The sequence below is a fragment of the Aristolochia californica genome, unplaced genomic scaffold (assembly GCF_029961685.1).
Source record: "Aristolochia californica isolate CCGP_79_NKW_82.1479 unplaced genomic scaffold, dmAriCali1.0.hap1 SCAF_13, whole genome shotgun sequence".
Lineage (NCBI taxonomy): Eukaryota > Viridiplantae > Streptophyta > Magnoliopsida > Piperales > Aristolochiaceae > Aristolochia > Aristolochia californica.
The window spans coordinates 684,966-708,788 of NW_027181804.1; the positions used below are offsets into that span (position 1 = coordinate 684,966).

A 23,823-nucleotide genomic window follows, 5' to 3' on the forward strand; every position below is an offset into this window, starting at 1 on the left:
ATAGGATAATTTCGTAAGTAATTAAGCATGCTTCTGCTCGATCCATTTTATTTATTTCAGAATGGACGGCCAGGATGGGTTGAAATAAGAGAAACTTACAGGTGGGCCACGGTACCGCAAGGAGCCTCAATCGAACAAAGAGGGTCCCATCCGAGTCGAGACTTTGTCGGATCGTACATTCCGGCCCCCGCTTATTTAATGTGGGGACCACATCTTGATGCTCGCCAACCGATAACGACACGTTTCATGTCCCTTGAAGTAATAAAGTTAACAAGTAAATACCACACTTAATTTAAATAATTTTCAGAATCATAAACTTAAATTATTATTAAATGGTATTTTAAGTTTAAATTATTTAATTTTAAAAAAAATAATACCATTGATTTATGTATGGATTATTTTATGAATTACGCAAAATATTTTAATAATTTCCAAAATGTTTTAATAAAAAAACTGTGTTTAAATTTTCTCTTTTAATTAGGTTATAAATGCCTTGATTTCAAGGAAATCTATATGGAATGATTTTTTTATATGGACATATTTTAAGTTATTTTTATTAAATTAATACTTAATAATAATTTTTAATTCTAATTTATTACTTAATGAGTTCCATAAATATATAATTATTGTAATTTTCTTTTATTTACACTTGGAAGTCATATATTTTATATAATATTCATTTCACAAATCTATACTATAAACTTAGCCTCTTCATTAGGGCTGAAATTGAAAACCTAACCTGACCCAAGTGTTTATTTACATAGTGTACATTAAAAATGATGAAAAAACTATTTTCTCCTTGACTGATTTTATCCTTTAAAATTTCTCCACTGGAAAAAATTTCCTTTGACCGATTTTCTTACATTTGTGCCACCATAGAAAATAAAGAGAAAATTAGCTATAATCTTTGTGCTTACACTCAAATAAATTAAAATTTTTAAATAATAAATAATAAAATCAAAATCAGAGGTAAACGATGATCGCTTCTATGTTTTTTTTAGATTCGAGTAATTTGAAGTTATTTTTTTAATATTTTTTTAAAAGCAAGATGTATCAAGAAGAATCAAGTAAAATTTTTTTTGTTTTTGTTACAATGTGGGACCCACTATGAGCTCGAGAGATGTCAACAAAAGTCCTCATACAAAGAGTTTCTCTCATGTGAAGTGTTCTCTCTTTACTCTCTTTTATTTTCCTTCTCTTCTCTCTCTACCCGAAAACTCTTATCTTTTTTATTTTTTTATTTTTCTCTCCCCTTGTTCTAGGTATTATTCATGGGGTCCTAAATTCAACAATCCTAAAAAATGGTACAAATACACCTCAAATTTTAAGTTTTAAGCTAGTTAACACAAATATTTATTTAAATACTTGTAACTTTGTGACACCAATCACCTCTTTACTCTAAAATTTCAACATCTTAATTGCTTTATCAACTTATCATAAATATTGAAGTCCAAAGGGGAGTGAGAGGAGGCTAGAAATTATGATGAATTGATTAATTGTACCCCATATTGTCCTCCCCCATTAACTAAGTCTAAATGCCTAATTTAGTTCAATTAATGCAATTACCTCTTAACCCATTATTAACACTCTTCCTAATAAAATTTTGCAGGGTGTAAATTTTTTATTTACTATATACTTTGTATAGATATAATATTAAAAATCTATTTGGATTAGGGCAAAGTGGAATTTTTTTAAATTTTAAAATAATTAATTAATTTAATATTAAATAATTTCTTATTTTTAAAATCTATTTGGTTTATATTAAAATGTTTATTTACTATATACTGATTTATTGATATATTCATATTTATAAATATTAATTATTTAAATATAAACAAATTTATTAAATTAAAAGGCTAACATTTTTTAAAAAATTATCAATTTGAGGAAAATTTTAATTATTTGTTTTTTAATAAATATGGGAATTGGATATATTCGATTTCAAGATAAGCATTAGATTGTCTCGGATTTCGGACCCTCGGATACATATTTCTATCACAATCAATGCAGTCCAGATCCTCCCACGTGTCACTGGGATAATCACTTCTAAGTTGGGGTTATTCCACATGATTTGGCATGGTGTGGGCGTGTCAGCTGGTGAAGAAGAAAACCAGGGACGGTTGAAGGAAGGTAGTTTTGTTCAAAAAGAGGGGCGGGAAAGGAAACTGCCAGTTTTCGCTTCAGAGGTTTTTGAAATTTTTAAGAAGAAAAAAGGTTAGTCGGAGGTCATTTCAATGCCTGTTTTTTCCGCCTAGAATCCCATGGCCCCTAGTTTTCTTCTTCCTCTTGATTTGTATATAATGAGGATCTACTGCTTTTTCCTGTTTGTCTACGGTCTGAGATTCGTGATCCGAGTTTGTTCTGAAAGGGACCACGGTGTTTTTTATAGCTGCTGGAATTGGGTAGATGATGGTTTGGAATTTGGATCTGGTAGAGGGGAGTGTGAACGAGCTGGGTTTGGATCCGCGGAGGTGGTTGTAACGGGGAAACGTGGAAGAAAATTTCCTGGGTTTTCTTATACCCTTTTTAAAAACGTTTTCTGGACTCTGGATCTGGGGATATAAACAACTGGTTTTTGGGTTCGGTTGGCGGGATTCAGTCCGCTGTAGCGGAATCCGAGTGTTGTGTTACTGTATTAAGTCTCAATTTTTTTGCACAGTAGGAGAGGTATACGGTGTTGAGGGACTTGCCCTGGAGGAAAATTCTTTGATCTTTTGTCTGTGAGTTGCCTGGATGAAAACCGAGGCGAGTTTGGTGGTGAATAAGGGAGAAGTGCTGAGAGAAGGAAACGGAATTATCCGTAAAAAATGTCATAGGAGAACAAAACGCATCCCATACTTGGTGCCTTCGAGGGTTCAGAGGCTGTTCACTACGTGCAAGGATGTGTTCAAAGGCCCCGGCACGGTTCCTTCGCCTCGAGACGTGGAGAAGTTGAAGCTGCTTCTGGGTAAGTATTCAAATCTCTAATGCTTGTTGTTGCCGTTCGTCTCTGGGTTGTCATTCATAATCTGGTCCTTCGGTAAAACCAGAGAGTTATATGTTCATGCCTTAATGGAAAGTTGTCCGCTGTATTTAGCTCGAGAAGGACTTACAGATATCCAAGGCCTCACATATTTTCTTCTGGTGGATTCGAAGAATCCTGCATGGATTGCTGCAGCGTATCCATGATATACCAATCAACAAAACGGCTGGTTGTCAATTTACAACCAGAAAAACCGTTTATTTTTATTTTTTTTCATCTGTGACGAGGAGAAAAGATGTGCTTGATCATTATCAGAAATTCAAGCAATTATTGTGGATGAATTTAGCTTGCATTGTTTGGTAGTGGGTGCTTAAGGGTTGTGTTATTTTGCAGATAATATGAAGCCAGAAGACGTGGGGTTGAGCAGAGATCTGCTTTTTTTTACAGGGAAAGATTCCGTCGAGGGAACTCCAGCAATACTATGCACAACAATATACAAATGCGACAACTTTTCAGTAAGTTATCTACTGCTGTTTCACCTAATATAGCTTAGTTAACCTTTCGAATGAATAAAATAAGAGATGTCTGTACAGGGCTGCTTGTTGGCCGACCAATTAACTTGTCCAATATACCACGTTCCTTAAAAAAATTCATTGGTCTTATGTTCTTATACTTGAGAATTTCCGCCATTAAAGACCAGTAGTCAGTCTAGAAAAGAATTGAGAGTGTCATGGCTCCATGAATTGCACAGTTTTATGAAGCCATGAATTCTACTACTGGAACACTTAATTGTATTATGTCTTGAAAATCTTGGTCTGCTCTCTGAGACGAAGACAGAGTTTGAAATCTTTATTTGGATTGGCTGAAATCTTCATCGACCATCTTTTTAATTTAGTGTTGGAAAGTGCGATTACCATGTATTTTTTTTCCCTTTCAAAATTGTATTAGTGAGCAAACATACAAATAAATACTAGGAGAAGAAAATGAAAGAAAGCTTGGTTTTTGTTTGCTCTTTGCCTCATATTGGTTCATCTACCATTCCCACAGCTTTCACATATTTATGTAGTTTGCCTACCGTTATACTATTTCACATTCTTGGTTTTGTGACTGTGAAGTTGGGTATCCCAAAATGACTAAAGACTTTTTTTTTAACTAATAAACTCAAGATCTTTGTACTCACTAATCCATATGGGACTATTCTTTAACTGTGACTTGGAGGCTTGGGTTGGGTTTTCCTGAGCCCAAAACTGGAGTGTTGGACTTGGGGCGAGTCATGCAGTACTCCTAGAAAATGCAAGGGACGAGTTCAACTGTTCAAGCCCCTTGCCCAACCTGATCCCTCCCAAATCCATGTTTACCTGGCCATGTGGAACCCTAGTCCCAACTACACAGTAATCTCATTTATTTATGTTCAAACTCATGCATCATGTATTTAAAGAATAAGATAAAAGATCTCTATCAGTATTCACCCTCAGGTTTCACTTGATGTAGCTCTTTAGGCAATCAATCCTGAATTACTGTTAATTTGTTTGCTGATTTTTTGCAGTTGTGCATCTTCTTTCTCCCTCCTACAGCAGTCATTCCTCTCCATAATCACCCTGACATGACAGTTTTCAACAAACTTTTAGTAGGAACCATGCACATCAAATCGTATGATTGGGTTGGCCCTGTTGAGACAGATGGTTCTAAGCAAACACGTGAGTATCTCTAAGACACTATTCATTTACATGCGGGGTGATGTTATCTGTCTTTTATTTTGCTGTAGCTTCAACTTTTGTATCATTTGAGGAAACATTAATCTTGGTTGAATAATGTTAGCAGTCAGGTTAGCCAAGCTGGAACAGGACTCTGTCTTCACAGCTCCACGAACTTCTGTACTATATCCATCTTCTGGGGGTAATATTCATGCCTTCACTGCAATCACAGCTTGTGCAGTGCTTGACGTTATGGGTCCTCCCTACTCCATAAAGAATGACCGAGACTGCAATTACTACAAAGAATTTGCCTTCTCCAATGTCACTGGTAAGAGAAACCATGGACAATTACTAGTAATTAAAGAACCATTCAAACTCTGCTTTAACACCAATTGTCCACACTATTATTCACTTTAATACTCCAGAATCAAGCCCTTTTTCTCTTCGATGCAGCAAAAGAACTGTTTCATATCTGAGCTCTTTTTCTTCTTCTGTCACAGATGGAGCTGCAGGACTAGAAGATGATAGCAGTTATGGATGGTTACAAGAGATAGATATGCCAAAGGACTTGAAAATGGATGTGGTTGAGTATCTGGGTCCCCAGATCATCGGTTCTGAATAGTTTATAGAAAAAGGCTCAATCTTGATTGAGTTTCTTTTGTGTTTTTGTTTTGTGCAGCATGTCACCACTTCACAGCAAATTCCTTTTTCTTTCTTTCTGCTGTTTTTTCCTGCTATTCACCAGATCAATGAAAAACAAAGTTTGAATTTAGGATTCTTTCTTGTCTCAGGGTTCATGTCTATTTTTTTCGTTTGTGATGTTATAGGAAACAACGAGAAAATTAATTACGGTGGTCGTATTTATATTGAAATTAATTTTTTATAAATAATAAAAAATTAAGAGGTAAGTGATCGAAAACCATTTTGCTTCTTGATTTATTTTTCCGATTATTTTTAATATTTTTTAAGGTAAGAAAAAACAAGAAGTTGAGTAAAAAAAATTTTATGACATAAATTATTAAAATACAAAGAAGATTTAATTAATTAAAATTTTATAATATTTTTTTAATTTTCCAGGTGGACAAGTATAGCCAAATCACATTTTCGTCTGTTTGTGGGACCCATAGAAAAGAAGAAAAAAAGTATTTGCTCATTATTATTTTAAAAAGTAATTTATGATTTTTTTATTATTGTTTTATTTTTATTAACTATTTTTTACAATAATAATGGTAAAAAAAATTATTTTATTTTTTAAGGTTAAAAACTGACCTAAACCACATTTTTTCTCCGAAAAGAAAAAAAAGAATTTGATTATTATTATTCCCTAAAATAATTAATAAAAAATAGAATTTGATTATTTTTTATTTTTATTAACTATTTTTAAAAATAATAATGATAATATTTTATTTTATTTTATTTTATTTTCTAAGGTTAAAAACAGACATAAATAAGAGGCCTCCGAGACGAGGTGGTCTAAGCGGAGGCATCATCTGTGAACAGGCTTCCTCATTAACCCCTAAGCTTGGTTAAGTGAAAAATGAATCCTGTCTCAGATCGAAAGGAATTGATTATTGATTGTTGTCACTCTCGGCAGTTTTGGAGTTCCGAAAGCAACTCGTGTTTCGAGTTCTCGTTAGCCATTATCCTCCCCAAAGCTGGCAACTTTCTTCTTTCCTCTTCTTCTGAATCCTCTGGCTTTTCTTCTCTTCTTCTGAATCCTCTGGCTTCTCTTCTCTTCTTCTTTAGGGTTTTGAGATCCTAAAAGCCTTCAATGGGGGTCGTGATCGAGACCCATTTCTGGGAACCGAGTACCTCATTTTATCTCTTTCTCTTCGCTGCTTGTTTCTCGTCCATTTTGTTTCGACCTTACTTTAACAATCCCACACGAAGTGCGCCCGTGATTGACTCGACTCCGACGACGTTTTTCCGGTTTCAGAGCCGGTTCATATTTGTTTATTCTGTTTGTTCAGGTGAGTCACTGTATTGACTGAATTCTTACAGCGAATATCTTTCAGTTCTGCTGAATGGGAGACTGAGTTCACCTTCTGCTCATTCTGATGAGTTTTTGTTTTTCTATGGCTTTACAGATCTGTTTTTTTGTTTTTGTTTTTGGGGTACTCTTCCTCTCCACTTTACTTTGACGTTGGTGCAGTTCATTACTTCCGTTAATCTCTCTTACACTAATGAAGGAGCTCAAATTTAGATCATGCCTTGGATTTTATTATGTTTGTTTGATTGTTTCGTCGTAAATCTAGTCGTTTAGTAAATGATGATTGTTAATGCCAAAACCACTTTTTTCTTACATCTTGTTACGGTACAGTTGTAGGGGGCCTTCATTCTGTTTTTGGAGAACTTGAGTTTAGCTTTTATGGATTCAGCAGAGAGCAGATGGTGACTGCTCTCGCCATTGGATGTGCTGCAGCTCTTTTCGCGGGTACTTTCTTGGGCGTATTTTCTGACTTGATGTAAGTGGATATTTCTGGGCTGCTTTATTTAGTTTAGAGGTGGCAAATAATCAGTTTGAACTTGAACTGCATCACGTAAGACTTTCCAAGAGATTGATTGTGTACACATTTAAAGTAAAATCAAGGTTGCGAAGCCAATTAAAAAAAAATATTATATGGTTCCTGAAAGTGATTTGTGTTTGCAGAGGTCATAAGAAGGCATCTGTCTTATTTTGCATCCTACATCTATTTGTGGGACTCTTGAAGAGTTTTACCAGACACCCAACTATTATTATCTCAAATGTCTGTCTAGCCATTGCATCCTCTATATTTGGTTTCAGCTTTGAATCATGGATGGTGGTGGAACATGAGAAGGTTTGGATTTTCTTACTACTTTCTACTTCCTCCTTAATATCATGATACTCTCTGTATTTACCCATGATTTCTTCCTTTGCAGTTAGGCCATAGACGGGATTTATTGATCGACTCCTTTTGGTTAATGACCTTTTCTGAATCTGCATCTCTTATTGGAAGCCAAGCATTAGCAAATTTAATAGTGAGTCTGGATTCCCAAAAAGGTGTGGCCTTGCTGTCCTTTATAGCTGCTATTTTGGCAATAGTATGTCTTATTTATGTCTGTAGATGGTGGAGCGGATCTGTGCCTACATCTAGCATCAACAATTATAAAATGCTTTTCTCTGCCTGTATTCTTAAGGGTAAGTTTTGTGCATTATATTTGTTGTCATCATTTCAATGTTCAGTTCCTCTCTGTTCACAAGTAATCTTCTAACCTATAAGTTTCTAGATTTTTTGTGGCAACATTGTGATCGGGTGTGTTAAATACACTAAAATTTTATCAGCTATCTTCTGAGCACCTTGGTGGATGTGAAGCCTACTCATTCAAGAGAGAGCTGCTCAATTACTCTATTACTTGTTTAATTTCCTGGCTTTAGCGAAGAAACTAGAGTGATAGGTCTAGCCTGGAATCCATAAGGTTGCTGCTGTGGAAGTTAGGATAACAAAATGTTTTGAAGAGCTTGGCCTAGAAGTAGAGCCTGATTTAGGCCTAGTTTATTTAATGCCTCCAACCAACAAGCTAAAGTATTTGCAAAGTCTAAATTAAACCTTTTTGTGCCAACCGTGATTTTTTCTTCTTATTAGATTTCAGTGTTTCTTACATTTGTTCTACATGTGGTCCTTTGCATCTTCTTCCTTTGCTGAATACTAGTGACAAATCAATTTGATCTGGCTATTATCAAATGGTAATCTACATAAAAAACTACAAGACATACCTGTTATTACCTAGGAATCACCATTTTTTAAAATAACAATTCAAAATGCATTAAACAGTGATAAATTTTTAATCTTTTATGACCATGTGTTTATGTAGTACTGATGTCAAATTCTTGTTATCAACTCCGTCTAGCAAAACAGGCTAGGCTGGTCAAACTTAGTATCTTTTAGCTGAGGACTAGGTTTGGTTGATCCCACCCTGGATCTCTCCATCCCCGACCACAGAAGTGGTTCACTGGTTAACATTTATGGTCTCTGTTTCTCAGATGCCTTGTACTTGGTGGCGGTAAAAATCACTGTTGCGTTTGGATAAAGCTCTTAGTGTTAAAAGGCACTTAAGCTGCATGTTTTTTGTATATTCTTGTAGAAATTTGAAGTTTATGTGCTTTACGTTTTATCCTTGTGGCAGATAAAAGGATATGGTCACTGTGCTGGGCACAAGCATGCCTTGAATTTTCTGTGAAAATTTTCTGGATTCTTTGGGCCCCAATAATAGTGGTATGGTAACATTGACCATTCGACAATATGTTTGTGTTGTATGAAAAATATACGTAGAAAATGTTTGAAACTTTGTTCAATTTCATGTTTAGAAATATTTAACTGATTCACTCATTTGAATTATCATAAACACTTATTGAAATATTGCTTCTTTATTTTCATGATTTATAGTTCCTCTCCAAGGCGGGGCTAGTTTGGTTCACGTGGTTATGTTGTGATTGCAGGCAGACGGACGAGTGATTCGTTTATCGTTGATATACCCTTGTTTATTGGGTGCACAGATGTTAGGCAGCACAGCATGCCCATGGTTCCTCAATGGACCTCTTTGGACAACCGTGGAGGACTTACTTGCTGCTGCATTTAGCACTGCTAGCCTGGCCTTATTTGTGGTAGCCCATGGTTATCAGGTAGTACAGATACACCATGAAGAGCACTACCAATGTAGATAAAGTTTTATCCTTATCAAATTCGATTACTTTTGCAGGAAATTAAGTTCTTAGTGGCAGTGTTTTGTATCTTCCTCGGCTGTGTTGGCCTGATTTCACCTTCTCTAGCAAAAATGAGGACTATGTAAGCTGAAATTTTGTATTGCATCACTAATTGTTATTATTTGTTTACTTATTGTTTAACAGAGATGCACTTATACATCTATTAGATTAAAACTCTAATGCATTTGCTTCTTTTCCAGACTTGTACCCAATGAGCTGCGTGCCGGCATGATGAGTTTATCTTCTGTACCTGCTAATGCAATGCTTTTACTTGTACTGATCCAGGTACGTTTATCTCGTTATGACTACTAATCAATCTGAAATAAAGATAAGAAAAAAAGAACCAACCAGTAGGGTTAGAATGTGTCATTTTTTTACTGTGCAAAGGTGTTTGGAGCTGGTGCATTTAGTTATAGATTGCAGATTCCACTGGCTCATGCCACACACCTAGCTGGGTCAGGCACTCAGAGCCTGTTTGGAACCCACAGAAAAGAAAATAAAAGAAAGGAAAAAGAGAGAGAAATGTATTTTCTGTTGTTTGGAAATCACTTTCTCTCTTAGTTAATAAATGTTCTCTCACAAAATAATGGAATTTGTAGAGAACAGAAAAGAAATAGAGATTTGAGAGAAAATTTTAAAATATTATAATTTGTTTTTCTCTTCTATTTTTCGCTTGTATCCAAATAAGAGAAATGACATTTTATCTTCTATTTTCTCTCTCATTTTCCATGGGCATCCAAACAAGAGAAAAGAAACTTCTTTTCTTTTCTTTTATCTTTCTCTTTCTCTTCTTTTTTTCTCCACTTTCTTTGTTCCAAACACAGCCTCAATGTCCCTTGTTGAGGCTAACAGCTTTGTAACTCTCTTATTAATACCTAGATAGGCAAACATACTCCGATCAGAAGGCTTACCTTTGATTTTGAACCTTGTTCAGAACGGCAGGCATCGGAACCTTACCAACAGTTCTATAATGGCAGTCTCAGCGCTTGGTCTTTCTACTGCTGCAATTTGTATTTACTTATTGAAACGTTGGACAAAACAGCACCAACAATGGCATAAGCTATGAATGTTCTCTTCCATCCAGACGCACACTAGTGCTCAGAGGAAATCAGGTGTAATTTTTTGTTTGTTCAATCAAGACTGTCTGCACCTGCCAGAATCGGGAAAGGAAATTCACAGCTTAAATGATTTAGGGTAAATTACTCTCATCCTCCTGAAAAATGGTTAAATTATTCTTGATCCCAGATTTCTAATTTTATTACCCTTTTCTTTTTCCTTAGTGACCAATATGCTCAAATCAATCTCCTACCATACCCCACCAGCAAATTAAGGCCAGCTTCTTAATTGGCATCCTTCAATGTCAGTTTATTAGTTTCTTTTCAACTCCAATTTTTGTCCAGATTAGCAGCAGTTAATCTCAGAATTCTAAACTAACATAAGGCACTAGCAGGTTAAAGAACCACGTTTGACACTATTGCTTGCATTGTAAACACCATTTGAACCCATTCAAATGTAGCATACTCTGCAACTTTACACAAATTGCCTCTTATAGGTCTTCCCATCCTTTACTGCAAAATGAATACAAATCACAGGCAAAAAAAAAAACGCAAATGTAAGAAGGATAAAGACTATTAAGTGTAATAATCTTTTTTTTTTTTTTCTTTTGAGTAGTGTAATCTTTAAGAAGGATGCAAACTCTTGTAAATTTGATCAATGGGTCCACCTCCAAAATGCATAGACAACAATAATTGTGGTCAGCATACCAGCATAAGCAATCCACTTGTCAAGGCGGTGTCTTCTTTCTATTAACTTCAACACAGAGTTTGAAAGACCTACTGTGTTTAGTACGTCCAATGCTTTTCTCTGAGCTCTCTGTAAGATGGAAGAAAAACCAAATATGAGATGACCCCAAAAACAAAACAGACCTTGCATTAAGGAGGCTAAATAAGTCACAGTAACTGGACCCCATTTGCTTAAGAGTTCTTTCTTTTTGTCCATATTAGAGTTATCAACCAAAACCATAATAACCAACCACCGACCCAACAAGGTAGCCTGGTCCAGTGAAACCCAGGTTACAAATTTGACCTATTTCTCATGTCATCAAACATCATTCTGAATTTTACCAACTGAGATAGCCTGGCAACCATCAAAACTCAGTTGGTCAACTGCATTTTGAGATACCCTGGATAAGTTTACCAGTCAATTGGTATAAGTCTGGTCATATGATAAAAAGTGCATGCCAGTGAGGGTAGAATTGCCTCCTTTGGCAGGGTGGAGCAACACACAAGAAAGAACAAACTATAGAAAAAAAAAAAAAGGATTGGAAAGCAAATCACAAGTAAAAATTTTAACTACCTTCAAGTAATCTCTTTGTTCTGCATATCGGCCAAGGATGGCCACTCCAGTAGCATAAGCTTCATCAAGCATCCTAGATGAATTTTGTGCTGACTGCATTGCTTGGGCTTCCTCATCAAATATTCTCAAAACATGAGCGGATTCTCCATTCTAGAGCAGAACGAAAACGAAAAAAATCAATAAATCATCAAGAACAAGAATATGAACTGCTCAACACATCAAATCAAATTTCAACTCAAGGATATACAGGTTCAAAAATTTTCAAGATGCTAGGTAGACTACTAATATACTGTTCATTTAATATACACATGTACATTACTAAAGCTTTAAAACCTCAAAAAATGGAATAATGCCTAGGAGGCTATTCCAAATTTGTGAGTATCTACCATTTGGAGGGAGCACTCAATGGAAATACAGATGAGTTCAATCTGAAGAAGCAATTGAGGACTGAAATTACAGAAAATTGAAGCCCAGTCTCCTGGAGAGGTAACGTACAGCATTCAAAATTGTTTTGGTAATGTTTTTTTGTCAATGGCATGCTGTACTATTTGTTAGCTTCTCTTGCTATTTCTGACCAACATTTGCGATAACTTATGAGCAATAGCTGATGCCCTGATGCATTCCGATCTGTTTTTGTGGTATACTTTAAGTGAACATCTAATATCTCTCTTTTTCTCATATTCTCATATAGCCAAGTTTCAACAAGAGAAAGATCAACTCATATGGCCATCCCATCACTAATTTATAAAACATCAACCCCTTGAGCCTGTCCAGGTCAGTTTGCATTACAGTCAACACTAAGTTTTTTATACTAAACCCTGACTTGTTGAGTAAAAATGGAAGAACCAAAATCACTAGGAGCAATCAAACTTTTACATATCATGTATTATGTATCACAACAATAATTAAACAGGTTTGAGAAAGATATTACATACAGCTCTTTCAAATAATTCTGCCCTCTCTTTAACTTCTTGCATCCGTTTCTGGCCACGGATTAAAATTTTATCCAGGCTTACTTTCAAGGAATCAACCTCTTCTACAATGCGCTCAACCTTCCTGTACACGTTGAAGTGATTTAATGAGAAAATATAGAAATCATACTTGCACCAGGGTGTCTACCATATTACTAAGAATTAAATGGCAATGGAGTGCTTAAAATAATTTAAATGGTTTGAGGCCCAATTAGACAAAGACATCTCCATATTTCTGATACAATGTGCTACCTAGAAAAGTTCCCACCTGTTTCCTAATCAAAGAACAATTATGACCCAGAAGTTCTCTTTCAATCCTTGCCATGAAATAAATGCATAAGGTTGTACTCGAAGCATTAAAAGAACTCGCATTGGTGAAAGTAGAACAAAAGAAACCGTCCATATCTTCATCAAATTAGACAATTGTGAATCTCCAATTCAGGGAAAAGAACACAAAATAAAATAATGTGCTACGAATTGCAGAAGAAACCTAGGCATTCGATATTCACAAAACAAACAATCCAACAGATAATCAGCTCGTACTGAAGCCTGCACAAACCTAAATTACATACAGGTAAACTACAAAAGAAAAAGCTTAACTATAAAATATATTACAAGTTTCACCGCAAATCAACTAGATTGAGGAATCATCCTGTCCTATAGCATCAAATCCATAAAGAAAAAAGGAGAAAAAAAAAAAGACGACTAAATACATAACCTATCATAAAATAAATACTCGGATGACACACGTTTCTAAAAAATCGACGAACGGACAAAAGAATCAGAATTCAAATGTAAAACTTATTCACCTTCTCCAGAGATCCCGCTGACCTTTAACACCGACGGATCGCCACAACCGATCCATTTCGACGCAGAGAGATTGGATCTGAGCAACATCTCTTGTGATGTAGAACGCAAGCTCGGTCGAATCCACAGCTTTAGAAGTATCTGTAGAGGAAGAATCGAGACGCTCAAGCCTCTCCACGCCATCTCGCACTCGGATGAGAATCCGCATCGAGCTCTGGTACATCTCCGACAAGGTAGTCCCTCCGCCTTCCATTGCGCCAACGCGCCCAGAGAGAGAGAGAGAGAGAGAGATTAAAATTTCATGTTTCGTCGAAGATGCAACGGAAAGAAAATGACGTGTTTAGGGAAATCGTGGCCGTTCATCGCGATCAGCCACGGCTGCTACACCAGAGACGCTTACGATCGACGTGAACAGCTCCATGGCCGGTGACTTTAGGTTACTAAGCGGACTCCGGATAAGAATTTTTTCATTTTTCCTCGAAATTAGATTTTTTTTAGTACTTCAATTTTTAAGGAATTTTTATTTTTAAATTAATGTTATAAAAACTGACTCAGTCACAACTCAACAAGATAACAAGGTTCGATTTAACCCAGTTCAATTAGTATAATGTCATTTTAAGTTATTTAAAAATATAAAAAACAAAGGGAAGTTTTCTAACAAACCCACAAATTTTAATTTTTTTTAAAATTATTCTAATGAAAAATTGGAAAATATTTTAGAAAGTTTGGCAAGTTCTTATCGGGGCACTAATTAAATTTTACGAAAAAAATATTTTTTAGCTTTTCCCAGGACAGATTTCAACCAGGGGCACTAACGGGGAAGTTTTCCGTTATCGAAACAACGTCGGAAGGAGACGGCTCCGTCCAGAGCATGGAAGAAAACATGTCAATGGCTGTGTTTGGTAGCAAAACCGAGCAATGGTGACGAGCTGGCGGAGATTGCTGTTCTCATCGGCCAACAGAGATCCGTTTCCCGTCTCAAAGACCTTGTCGCACTGTGCTGCCTCATCCAGCACCGTCCCCAGCTCAGCTCCGTCGTCATACTTGTTCGCCGCAAAGGCCTGGGCGGTTTCCTGCAAAGAGGAGTAAGCGTTGAGGCAGGTATTCAACTGCTCCTTAGGCAAGTCTTCGCAAGCTACAGAGTTCGTCTTCTTGATGATACCACTTGTTCGTGAAGCATCCTGCAGAGCTAAATCCATGGTGATTTTTGAACAGTCCCGGGATCTCTGTGGTGTAGCTCTCCGGCACGGTTTAGTGGGAGGTGACGCGGAAGTCGAGATTGATACCGGTGGCTCTCTGGAAGATTTTGTTGAAGTAGGAGACGCCACGGGCACCTGCTTCGTGAGGAGTTTGGCCGGAGAGGAAGACAAAGGCAGAGGAGAAGCAGCACAGAACCCAGAGAATTGGCTGCAGCCATTTTATCGTGTAATCTAATTTCTGGGTTCTGATGGGATCCCGACCAGTAGAATAAAGGAGAACCATTTCACTCGGCTGGACAATTTGGAGAAGGTCGTGCGGTCTAAAATGTTTCATAGTTGATTATAGATCAGGAACCAGAAGAGAACAGTGAGGGAGCAAGCTAGAGAGGACTGAAAACAAATCATCTAAGATTGTGGACCAACCCACAACTCAGCTGGACTGTTCCGAGTCATACTACCTTGGGACAACTCGTGCAAAATCTCTTGCCTGAAATTACTCGGTACAAGAGAAGACCTGAAAGCTCTTTTTTTTTTTTTTCCTTGTTGAAAAAACTTCTGTTACCAGTTAATGAGAGAATGATAAACTTCCCCGCCCAAAGACTAGGAGAACAACATAGTGATAGAAAAAGAAAATTCACTGGCGAAATGTTGCACTCCGGTTTCCCGAAGGTGGAAAAGCCTGTCGTCTTCTTGCTTGTTGTGAATCCTTCGTCCCTTCTTTCTCGTTCATCTTCAACCTTGAACCCCTGCTAGACTCCTTAAGCTCGAGGGCGTTCTCATCACCTTCAACCGCCTTCTCTGGGTCAACCTCCCCGAATCTCATTTGTTTCCTAGCCGCAGCATAGTCAAAAGGCTTCAGTGGAGGGTATGTTTCGGATCTCTCTCCCTGTTTCCTCTCATATTGTTTTGATTGTCTCTTTTGATTCAGTGATTGGAAGATATCCTGGAAACCAGAGGCCAATTCAACCAATGAAGCGTCATCATCGACCATGTCTGTTTCTGATTCTGGATCCCCATTTTTGCAACTTTCTTCCTGCTTTGCTAGGTGGTCAGTTGTTGGGTTTTCAGATTCTTCGTTTTCATCATCTGAATTGCATTCAAGAGGCACGATGTCCTCAATTTGATCCGGCACACAAGTCTGAGTTTTGCCAACAGTCTCTGCAAGAGGGATCTTGGCACTCTCATGTGAAACCGGTTTTGACAGTTCCGTTGTGCCTGAAAATGAATGGAACGGTAGGCTAACAGAGGACTTTATCTGCTCTAACTTGTTCTCGACCTTGTCCTGAAAAGGTACTGCATATTAGGCGAAAGATATTCACTTTATTCCATTCAGGAAATGTATTTTCATTTTCGTTAAGTGTACTATAAGACAAAAACTAAATTCAAATTTACTGATGACTGACTTTTTAAGGACAGAACACGCTTGATGAGATCAAGAAGCAAAAAATGGAAGTCTCAAAAGGCACTATCATCCAAGGACCATTATCATACCTGATCAACCTTTCTCTTAGCTTTTGAATTTCCTAACATCATTCCAAAGGCATTATTTGGCTTCTTCCGCATCTCAATGGATACTACAGCAGCCTGTAATAGTAAAAGAACCTAGAATTAACAAAGCTCACCACAAGGGAATTCAAGAAGGTTTTAGGAAAAAAGAAAGTGTTACTGACAGGTTTCACAGAAGGTAAAGACTCTTGCCCACTATCCATTTCACCAACTTGGACGAGTTGAGACAAAATGGGCATGCTTTCAGATGATACAATACATGATTGATTGCTTGACCCCTCTAAAGAGTCCATGGGATGATCGTTTGGCACAATATGATCCACTGGAGCAGATGATGAATCTACGCTCATAGGATCCTTGGTGATGGGCACAACTCCTGAATCACCCTCATCAATTGCAACACTTCTCTGGAGTGCCTACACAAACAAATCCACTTTGTAAAATAACAAAAAATTATGCTGCAAATGAGAACTAAATATGACTGATATTTTAACATCATACGGTTTCCTCCCGTGCCTTCTTCAGCTGCTCAGAGACAGCTTGGAAAGCTACAGCATTAGCAATGGAGCTCTTAATAATGCTAACAACGGAGCCAACATTTCTCTCCACAAATGGGTGCTTTGACTTTAATAATCTACGTAATTTGCCAGCACTAACAGGGAGTTGCCTGGCTTTTCAATTAGAAAAAGACAGACGAAGAAAGTCAGAACACGCTTTTTAGTAGAATAGAAGGGAGATGTTCCGAAATTTGAATAAGAAAGAGTCAGTACCAATCTCAAGTAGAGTTTTGTTTGGCAATATGTAGCCAGTACTCTCATCCTCTTGTCGAGCAACAACATCTCTCCATTGACTAAGGCCCTACAGGAAACAGGTAATATGAAAACTCAACACAAGACTTGAGAATACATTTAAACAAAATCAAACACACTACTGATTTTGAACTCTTCAAAATGCCTAGACATACTCAAAGAAGAAAGAGATTTAGACACCACTCTCCAGCAGTAATAATTTAACATAGATCCCAAATAAGACAGATTCAACAACTCATGAAAAAGGCCCCTCCAGTTCTCAAGTCTGACATTTAGAAACAAGCTGTTCACAACAGATTACAGTTCTCCAAAGTCTCCAATCCTAGCAAAACTGCTAGCATGGGTTGTTCAATGTGTTAGATGCTTTCAGAAGCAAAAAACAAAGTGCTCAGCAGCACCAAACGTAGACAGAGAAAGGAAAGAAAAAGAACATACAGCAAGACAAAAATTAACTTTTAATTATTGAAATTTTACGAGACAGAAAACAAGAGTTACTTGCCGCAACAACAGCTAGCTGTTCTGAGTTGAAATCAGCTCCCAGTAACCTGTCACAAGAACAATTGGAAGAAGAATTAAATTACTTTCAATAAACTGAGGAGCCAAAACAATTGAAAACATTAAATCTACAATTGCAATCGTACAGCTCAAGCAAATCCATAAGACACTTACATCACGACAAAATTCAACGCACCGAAAACTTTGAAAGAACATTAAACATACCCATATATATGCAGATACGATGTATCTGTTAAGAGTTCTTTCTCATAAAGCTGCATGCATATGTCATAGCTACGCTTGTATACCTGCCAACAGAAGAATATAGTCAGCAGTAGAAAAATATACAAAATAAATAAATAAAGACTGTAACTTCAGAAAATAAACTTTTTTCAACCAACAATTTAATTAGCTGAAAGCTATGGTAAAGGATACATCTTCTTCGCATTTCATCCATGAATTACAGTTCAATGATGTGAGTAGCAAAGTTAAGTAATCGGTATGTCATTCAGGGAAAAAAATATTGAATATTTATTCAATTCTATTCAGAAAAAAACACATTATCTTAATCCAGGCTACAGTCCATATCATGGTTCACCGACCAGTATAGTGATCAGGTACCTGAAAATTAAATGCTTATTTGAATTATTAGATATATGAAGCACTGTGCTGGTCTATCAACCAATACATAGTGTATCACTGTACTCGTCCCTAAACCAATATGCACTACTATAAGCAAAATAGTGTATAATGCTTTGCTTGTGGTCCACATGCACGAAAAGATCTGTTCAAAATTTACATGTAGTATGCATATAAATCCTAACAGAAAAGGTACATAGTAGCTAACGATGCAAAGTAAAACAGTTCAATCTACAATCCTTCAAATTCAAGGAGGTTCTCCCTTAACCGTAGACAAAGATGACACTCAACAAATCTGAAGGTGGCCTGCTCTAACACTTTGGTGGACAATTCCGTTACAAACAAAAAAACACTGCTCTCTTTCTCAAGCTTCTAAAACAACTAATAAGATCACCCAGCAGATCTTGAACATGTGGTTGACAAGAAGAGATCTGTCCCAGAAAATTCACCTCTTACACTAGATATGATTTTCAATGCTACAATAAATGAGAATGTAAATGCTGAAAACAGAAACAAATTCCAAATAACGCAAATTGAACATACAGATAGAACATTAATATTAAGAAATAACATTAACAGCAACGGGGAACTTATGGTTATGAAAGTCAAACCTCTAATAGAAGGGAATCACTATTGTTGGATTCTGAAAGCAATCTGTCCCTCATAAGGTCATAAATATATAAGAGATAGTGTGTATCTTCTCTTGCATATCTGTTGGGACATATACAAGTAGGCGAAATAACCTGTTAATAGCCTGAGAGGCAAATTACAGTAATAAAAAAAAAACTATGTAATTACTTGATCATTTCCTCAGGAAGAGGCCTAAGCCGCCACTCTGCATTCTGGTATCTGCAAAAAGGAACAGCGGTCAGCACTGCAACTGCAGAGAGAAAGAAAAGAGGGAAAAGGAAGAATGAAAATACAGATAATATAATTGCCCATGAGAAACTGTATTGTATAGTAAAATAGTACTCTTTGTTTGCAGTGACTCCACAAAAATAATGCAAGAGATACTCCAGGCTATTTCGCTCCAATTGCAGAACCCTTGAGGCCTGTTATCAAAATAGGTCATTGACATAAAAGAGTATTATTTTCAAGAGGTTTCAGAAAAAAGTTCATATCTTCATCCATGAACTTTGTCAAATTGATTACTTGATGGCTCCCATGTAACCGTCTAGACTAGTTTTTGGTTGGTTATTAATATACTTATTAACTTTGATCTGCAGTCATAGACAACAACATCAGTAAGTGTATTTGAACCTCACTATTTCTGTAAGTTTCACATTGCACATTGTTTGCCTTTCTACCCTAATAAATAATGCAGCTTCCACCTTTTCCATACAGCAGGTTTTCTAGTAGGATAATACAACAATTCAACAGGGAACATGCTTTTGGTGTAGAACAAGAATAATTTTTTTTGCAATCATCATATTGTAGAGATTAAAGTAAATCTGCACCTAGCCAATTCATATTCAGGCTTCACCTTCGCTCATCAATTTTTAATCAATAAGCAGCACACTTAAAATAATCTTTAGATCAGCCACAATGTGCAGAAACTCTTTTTCCAAAAGCAACAAATTGCAGAAACTTTAAAAAAATCTCTCTTTTTAATGCTGATCACACACAAAGTTCACCCCATACGTTGATTACTTTAAACAAAACCTCATACTAATACAAGTGAATCAAGATAGTTGAGTTACAGGTGCTTTACTCTCATTCCTTTCTAGAGACACACAAAGTTGTACTACATTGTTAAAAAATTAACCTACCTTTTCAAAAAAAAAAAAAAAACCTATTGAGCAGTCTTAGTCTTCAAAGCGCTATTGTTCCAGCAACAAATGCTAAAGAGCTCTTCTTTTTATTCAACTAAGTATACCCTTAAAACTTTGTATCAGTAACTTTACTCTTAAAACATATGGCTTGAAGCATACACAGCATATCATTTTAATTTTAATTATAAAATTTTACTTGATATATTTCAAGATTTTAAAATTTAACACATCGAAATTAAATTAAATATAAAAAATATTCAAAATTTTGACAAAAAATTAGTATCACCAATGGAAGGTGTTGCTAGATCCACCAAGCCAACTTTTAGCTATAACCAGTTCAACAGCAATACAAAATCTGGCCAGCCATAGATTGAAATCAACATATATTTTCTTAATGAAAATGCTTACTTTTTAAAAAGAAAAGCTTATTCCCTCATCAACATTCCATGCAAGGATGAGAAAACAAATTTGGAAAAAATGATAACAGGCAACAACATGTACCTGTCCTGTGTCAAATAGATTGCATACATAAATGCCAAAATCACGTTGAAGCCACAGTATATCTTTGTCTGCCCCATGCATAACCTAGTACACGAAAACAAAATCCAGCACCATCAAACTAATAAAACACAAAACTGAGTAAAACATATGTGTGTGTGTGTGTGTGTGTGTGTGTGTGTGTGTGTGTGTGAGAGAGAGAGAGAGAGAGAGAGTTTTAAAAACTCACCTTCCTCTTATGGGGATCTTTAAAAACTTCTCGAAGATATGGACCAACATGAACACGAAGCTTTAGTGTGTCCAACACAAAATCCTCAGTTCTAGTAGAAATTTGCATCAAGCAAGTTAGTCCCTGAAAGGATCTGTACTGATTGTGCTCTAAATCGACCTAGATACAAAAACAGGTAAGATGTAAGATATTCAAATCATGCCAGATTTCAGCTAATCTAAGAAAGAACAGATATCTCGTCTTAAACTTACTAAAAAGTCAATAGCGTTGCCCGAGCAGTTAATTCATTTATCATAATCAAAAAGTCAAAAAAGGGAGATGAGCACCAGCATAATTTTGCTTCGTTTGCCCACAATACAGGCCATTTATCATAAATTGAGCCCTATGTGTACTTAAATTTGACACAATATTCTTGACACAAGGGAAACAAAGGTTTACAACATGGATAGATTTATTAGCAACAGGCATGAAAGATGGAAGATGAAAGCTGCCAAGAACTGTGAGACAAATGACTCGGTGAAATAGATTTTTTCAAACAAATTGTCCACACCTTTTAAAGAGAGTTCATTACTCCAGTAAAAGCTAGAGAAGTGTCATCTTTCAGAAATAACATTTGGAATAAAGGCTTATATACCAACAGTTAATTTCAAAAGATTTTGTTGGTCAAAACATTGTCACAGAAGAATCACACAGATAGAGTAAACAGTTATCACTGAAGAAAATATCGCTCAAGTGTAGTACTCACAGCAAATTCCTTAGCTCCACTTAATTTTATTGCCAACTCCTTCAAATCTTTAACTTCTTCAACAAGCTTGAACGGAGTACTTTCTAATGGAAGTGGTTTAACCGGCTCGGCACCTTTAGTATCCCTATCAACAAAATCTGACTCAGAGATATTTTCCTGTATACATGAAAAAGAAAAAGAAACACTTAGGAGAAAAATAGCATTTGAGAAAAGACCATCGGGCTGTTGAAAACAAGAAGAATGAGGTAAGCTGAAATTAATGATACAGTGCAATATCAACAAAAACCATTGATTTCAGTTGAAAATAAATAGATAAGTCTGAATCAAAATTTATAAACAGAGACAAACATTAAATACCGATACTATACCATAACAACTAAACACGGTTAATGAATTGCTGTAAACAATTCCATTGTCTTCAGAAAACTTTGAAGTAGGTGGCTTACATACTAGACTTGAAAAGAACTGACGCTAGGGAAGATAAAATCCAATAACATTTTCCACTTTTACAGAAGGAGAAAGATGGCTGAAGTTGCGTCAAAAGGGACTTCGACGGGTTCTAACGTCATAGTAAAAAGATAAACGGAAAGTATTCTGAGGATAGATGGATAAAAGAAGACTTCAAAACACCAGAATCCCAAGCTTCACATATAATTGGAACCCAACGCGACAGATTACTTCCAAAAACAGCACTCGAGAAGGTGTCATTCCGTAGATAGTAAACCACGTTAAGGTTTACGAGTAAGGACAAGTACTTTATCAGCTTCCAGTAAAAGGAATTACGAATTCGTAAAATAAACTGAAAGCGCCATGAAAGTAAAAGAAATGAGTAAAACGCTAGAAGAAGTGGTGACTGGTAAAAAAATATATTTTACTAACCAAAGGATGTATGAACCTGCTGCTATCCTCGCTCTTTTGCAGCCAAACGTGCTCAAACGGCTGGTTCGCATTATTGACCAAGATGTTAAACCTGTCCTGAGGACGAGGAATAGACGGTATATGGAACGGGACCTTTCGGGAAGCCCCAACCTTCTGATCTTTTGAAGCCACTTTCACCTTAGGAGCCGAATCTTGTTGCGCGGCCTTTGCCTCATTCCCACCTCTCTTCTTCTTCCCATAAACCACCTGAAACCCCCCTTCCGCATCCAACGACCCGACGCTCCCTCCAGTTTCCTCTTGCTCCTTCCGTATCCTCTGAAACTCGTCTATGGAAACATCGAACCTCTCCAAAATCTCATCATTGACATTCACCATCCAGTCCAAATAATCGTCGGGATCGTCGGGGAAACTCAACTGATTCCCAAACAGCAAATGCGAAGAGGAACCGATGCTTTGCAGCATCAACTCGGATTTCTCCGCGATGTCCTTGATTGGATTTTTAAACTCCGGGAAATTGTTGAAGAAATGAAAATCTTTGTCGGAAGGGATCGCCCTAGAAGAAGCCGACAGTTTGGCGATGGAAGAGGTCAGCGGACCCGAGGCCAATGCTTGCAACGTTTCCGCCTTCTGCTTGGAGGATAGCTCGGGGAAAGCAGCGGCCTCCATCGATCAGCCACGGGTTTTGTACGTTAGGGTTCAGATTCACCCATCAAACAGAACTTCAATAAGTGAATAAACAGAGAAGAATGAAAAACCAAACAAAAAGCAAAAATAAACCAGTAGAAAAAACGACAGTTGCTTTCGCACTCTGGGGCTAGGGTTTTTCTTCTGCCATGAAAATGCTTCGCGCACTTTCACCCTCGTAACTGCTCGTCTTTTTTCTCTTTTGTTTTTTTCTTCAGCCTCAATGTAAGCAGACCAAGCTCTGCGTTAATTCCTTGATTATATATATCCAGTTTTATTAGTGTAAAACACGGTTTATTTCACCTGACTAGTGACTCCATTACGCACATTCAAAACGTGAGGAAATTACTAAATCGGATAGAAGCCACACCGGCGGTGGGTTTTCGGGTTCTTGTGAGAACTAATTTCATTATTATTTTTTTTCAAATAAATCCAATTGAAAACTATGGGGGTAAAACGACCTTTCTAGGGCAGCCCTCCCTTCCCTTCCATGATACTTAAAAAAAACGAAGACCTTCTTTCTTTCTTGGGCAGCCCTCCCCTTTCATGAGATTTAAAAACAAGAGGGGCGTAAAGGACCTTTCTAGGGCAGCCCTCCCTCCTCTTCCACGAGACTTAAAAACAAGAGGAGGGGTGGGGTATTAGTTATACTAGTTATAAGTCTCATAAGTGATTTCTAACAAGACTATAAAATTCATATTAATGTAAGGAGTACACATATATTGTCACACATGGTAAAAAAAAACTATAAAATTCAAAAATATTTAAAATATTTAAAAACCTTAATATAAAAATAATTATATTCATATGACCTATTGCTTATTTTCATATAATTGACTAATTAACAAAATTATTT

General features: G+C 36.6%; 4 protein-coding genes across 6 annotated transcripts; 2 read left to right on the forward strand and 2 right to left on the reverse strand.

Moving 5' to 3' along the window:
* Nucleotides 1-2,221: 2,221 nt before the first annotated feature.
* On the forward strand, nucleotides 2,222-5,423 carry LOC137948811 (plant cysteine oxidase 2-like). Of its 2 annotated transcripts, none has more exons than XM_068794985.1 (5): nucleotides 2,222-2,947; nucleotides 3,356-3,477; nucleotides 4,509-4,659; nucleotides 4,781-4,984; nucleotides 5,157-5,423. In XM_068794985.1, exons 1-5 carry the CDS (start codon nucleotides 2,734-2,736, stop codon nucleotides 5,276-5,278), a joined length of 813 nt encoding a protein of 270 aa, XP_068651086.1. In that variant the 5' UTR covers nucleotides 2,222-2,733; the 3' UTR covers nucleotides 5,279-5,423. The 2 variants fall into 2 exon arrangements, with proteins under 2 accessions (XP_068651086.1, XP_068651087.1); XM_068794986.1 differs by having other exon boundaries at nucleotides 2,226-2,947; nucleotides 4,784-4,984.
* Nucleotides 5,424-6,146: 723 nt separating this feature from the next.
* Nucleotides 6,147-10,709, forward strand: LOC137948754 (uncharacterized). The gene is made up of 9 exons (XM_068794912.1): nucleotides 6,147-6,626; nucleotides 6,977-7,121; nucleotides 7,307-7,475; nucleotides 7,558-7,816; nucleotides 8,803-8,891; nucleotides 9,116-9,298; nucleotides 9,376-9,461; nucleotides 9,580-9,664; nucleotides 10,314-10,709. Exons 1-9 carry the CDS (start codon nucleotides 6,428-6,430, stop codon nucleotides 10,443-10,445), a joined length of 1,347 nt encoding a protein of 448 aa, XP_068651013.1. The 5' UTR covers nucleotides 6,147-6,427; the 3' UTR covers nucleotides 10,446-10,709.
* Nucleotides 10,710-10,742: 33 nt separating this feature from the next.
* Nucleotides 10,743-13,768, reverse strand: LOC137948755 (membrin-11-like). Its single transcript, XM_068794913.1, has 4 exons — nucleotides 13,515-13,768; nucleotides 12,670-12,790; nucleotides 11,735-11,884; nucleotides 10,743-11,251 (listed from the first exon to the last, which is right to left on the reverse strand). Exons 1-4 carry the CDS (start codon nucleotides 13,763-13,765, stop codon nucleotides 11,090-11,092), a joined length of 684 nt encoding a protein of 227 aa, XP_068651014.1. The 5' UTR covers nucleotides 13,766-13,768; the 3' UTR covers nucleotides 10,743-11,089.
* Nucleotides 13,769-15,212: 1,444 nt separating this feature from the next.
* On the reverse strand, nucleotides 15,213-23,179 carry LOC137948171 (protein RRP6-like 2). Of its 2 annotated transcripts, XM_068794153.1 has the most exons (15): nucleotides 23,091-23,179; nucleotides 22,284-23,002; nucleotides 21,405-21,560; nucleotides 20,660-20,818; nucleotides 20,434-20,517; nucleotides 19,133-19,212; nucleotides 18,959-19,009; nucleotides 18,772-18,871; nucleotides 17,747-17,829; nucleotides 17,526-17,571; nucleotides 16,988-17,075; nucleotides 16,719-16,888; nucleotides 16,382-16,633; nucleotides 16,203-16,295; nucleotides 15,213-15,993 (listed from the first exon to the last, which is right to left on the reverse strand). In XM_068794153.1, exons 2-15 carry the CDS (start codon nucleotides 22,947-22,949, stop codon nucleotides 15,346-15,348), a joined length of 2,676 nt encoding a protein of 891 aa, XP_068650254.1. In that variant the 5' UTR covers nucleotides 22,950-23,002; nucleotides 23,091-23,179; the 3' UTR covers nucleotides 15,213-15,345. The 2 variants fall into 2 exon arrangements, with proteins under 2 accessions (XP_068650254.1, XP_068650253.1); XM_068794152.1 differs by having other exon boundaries at nucleotides 22,284-23,179.
* Between the last annotated feature and the right edge of the window lie 644 nt (nucleotides 23,180-23,823).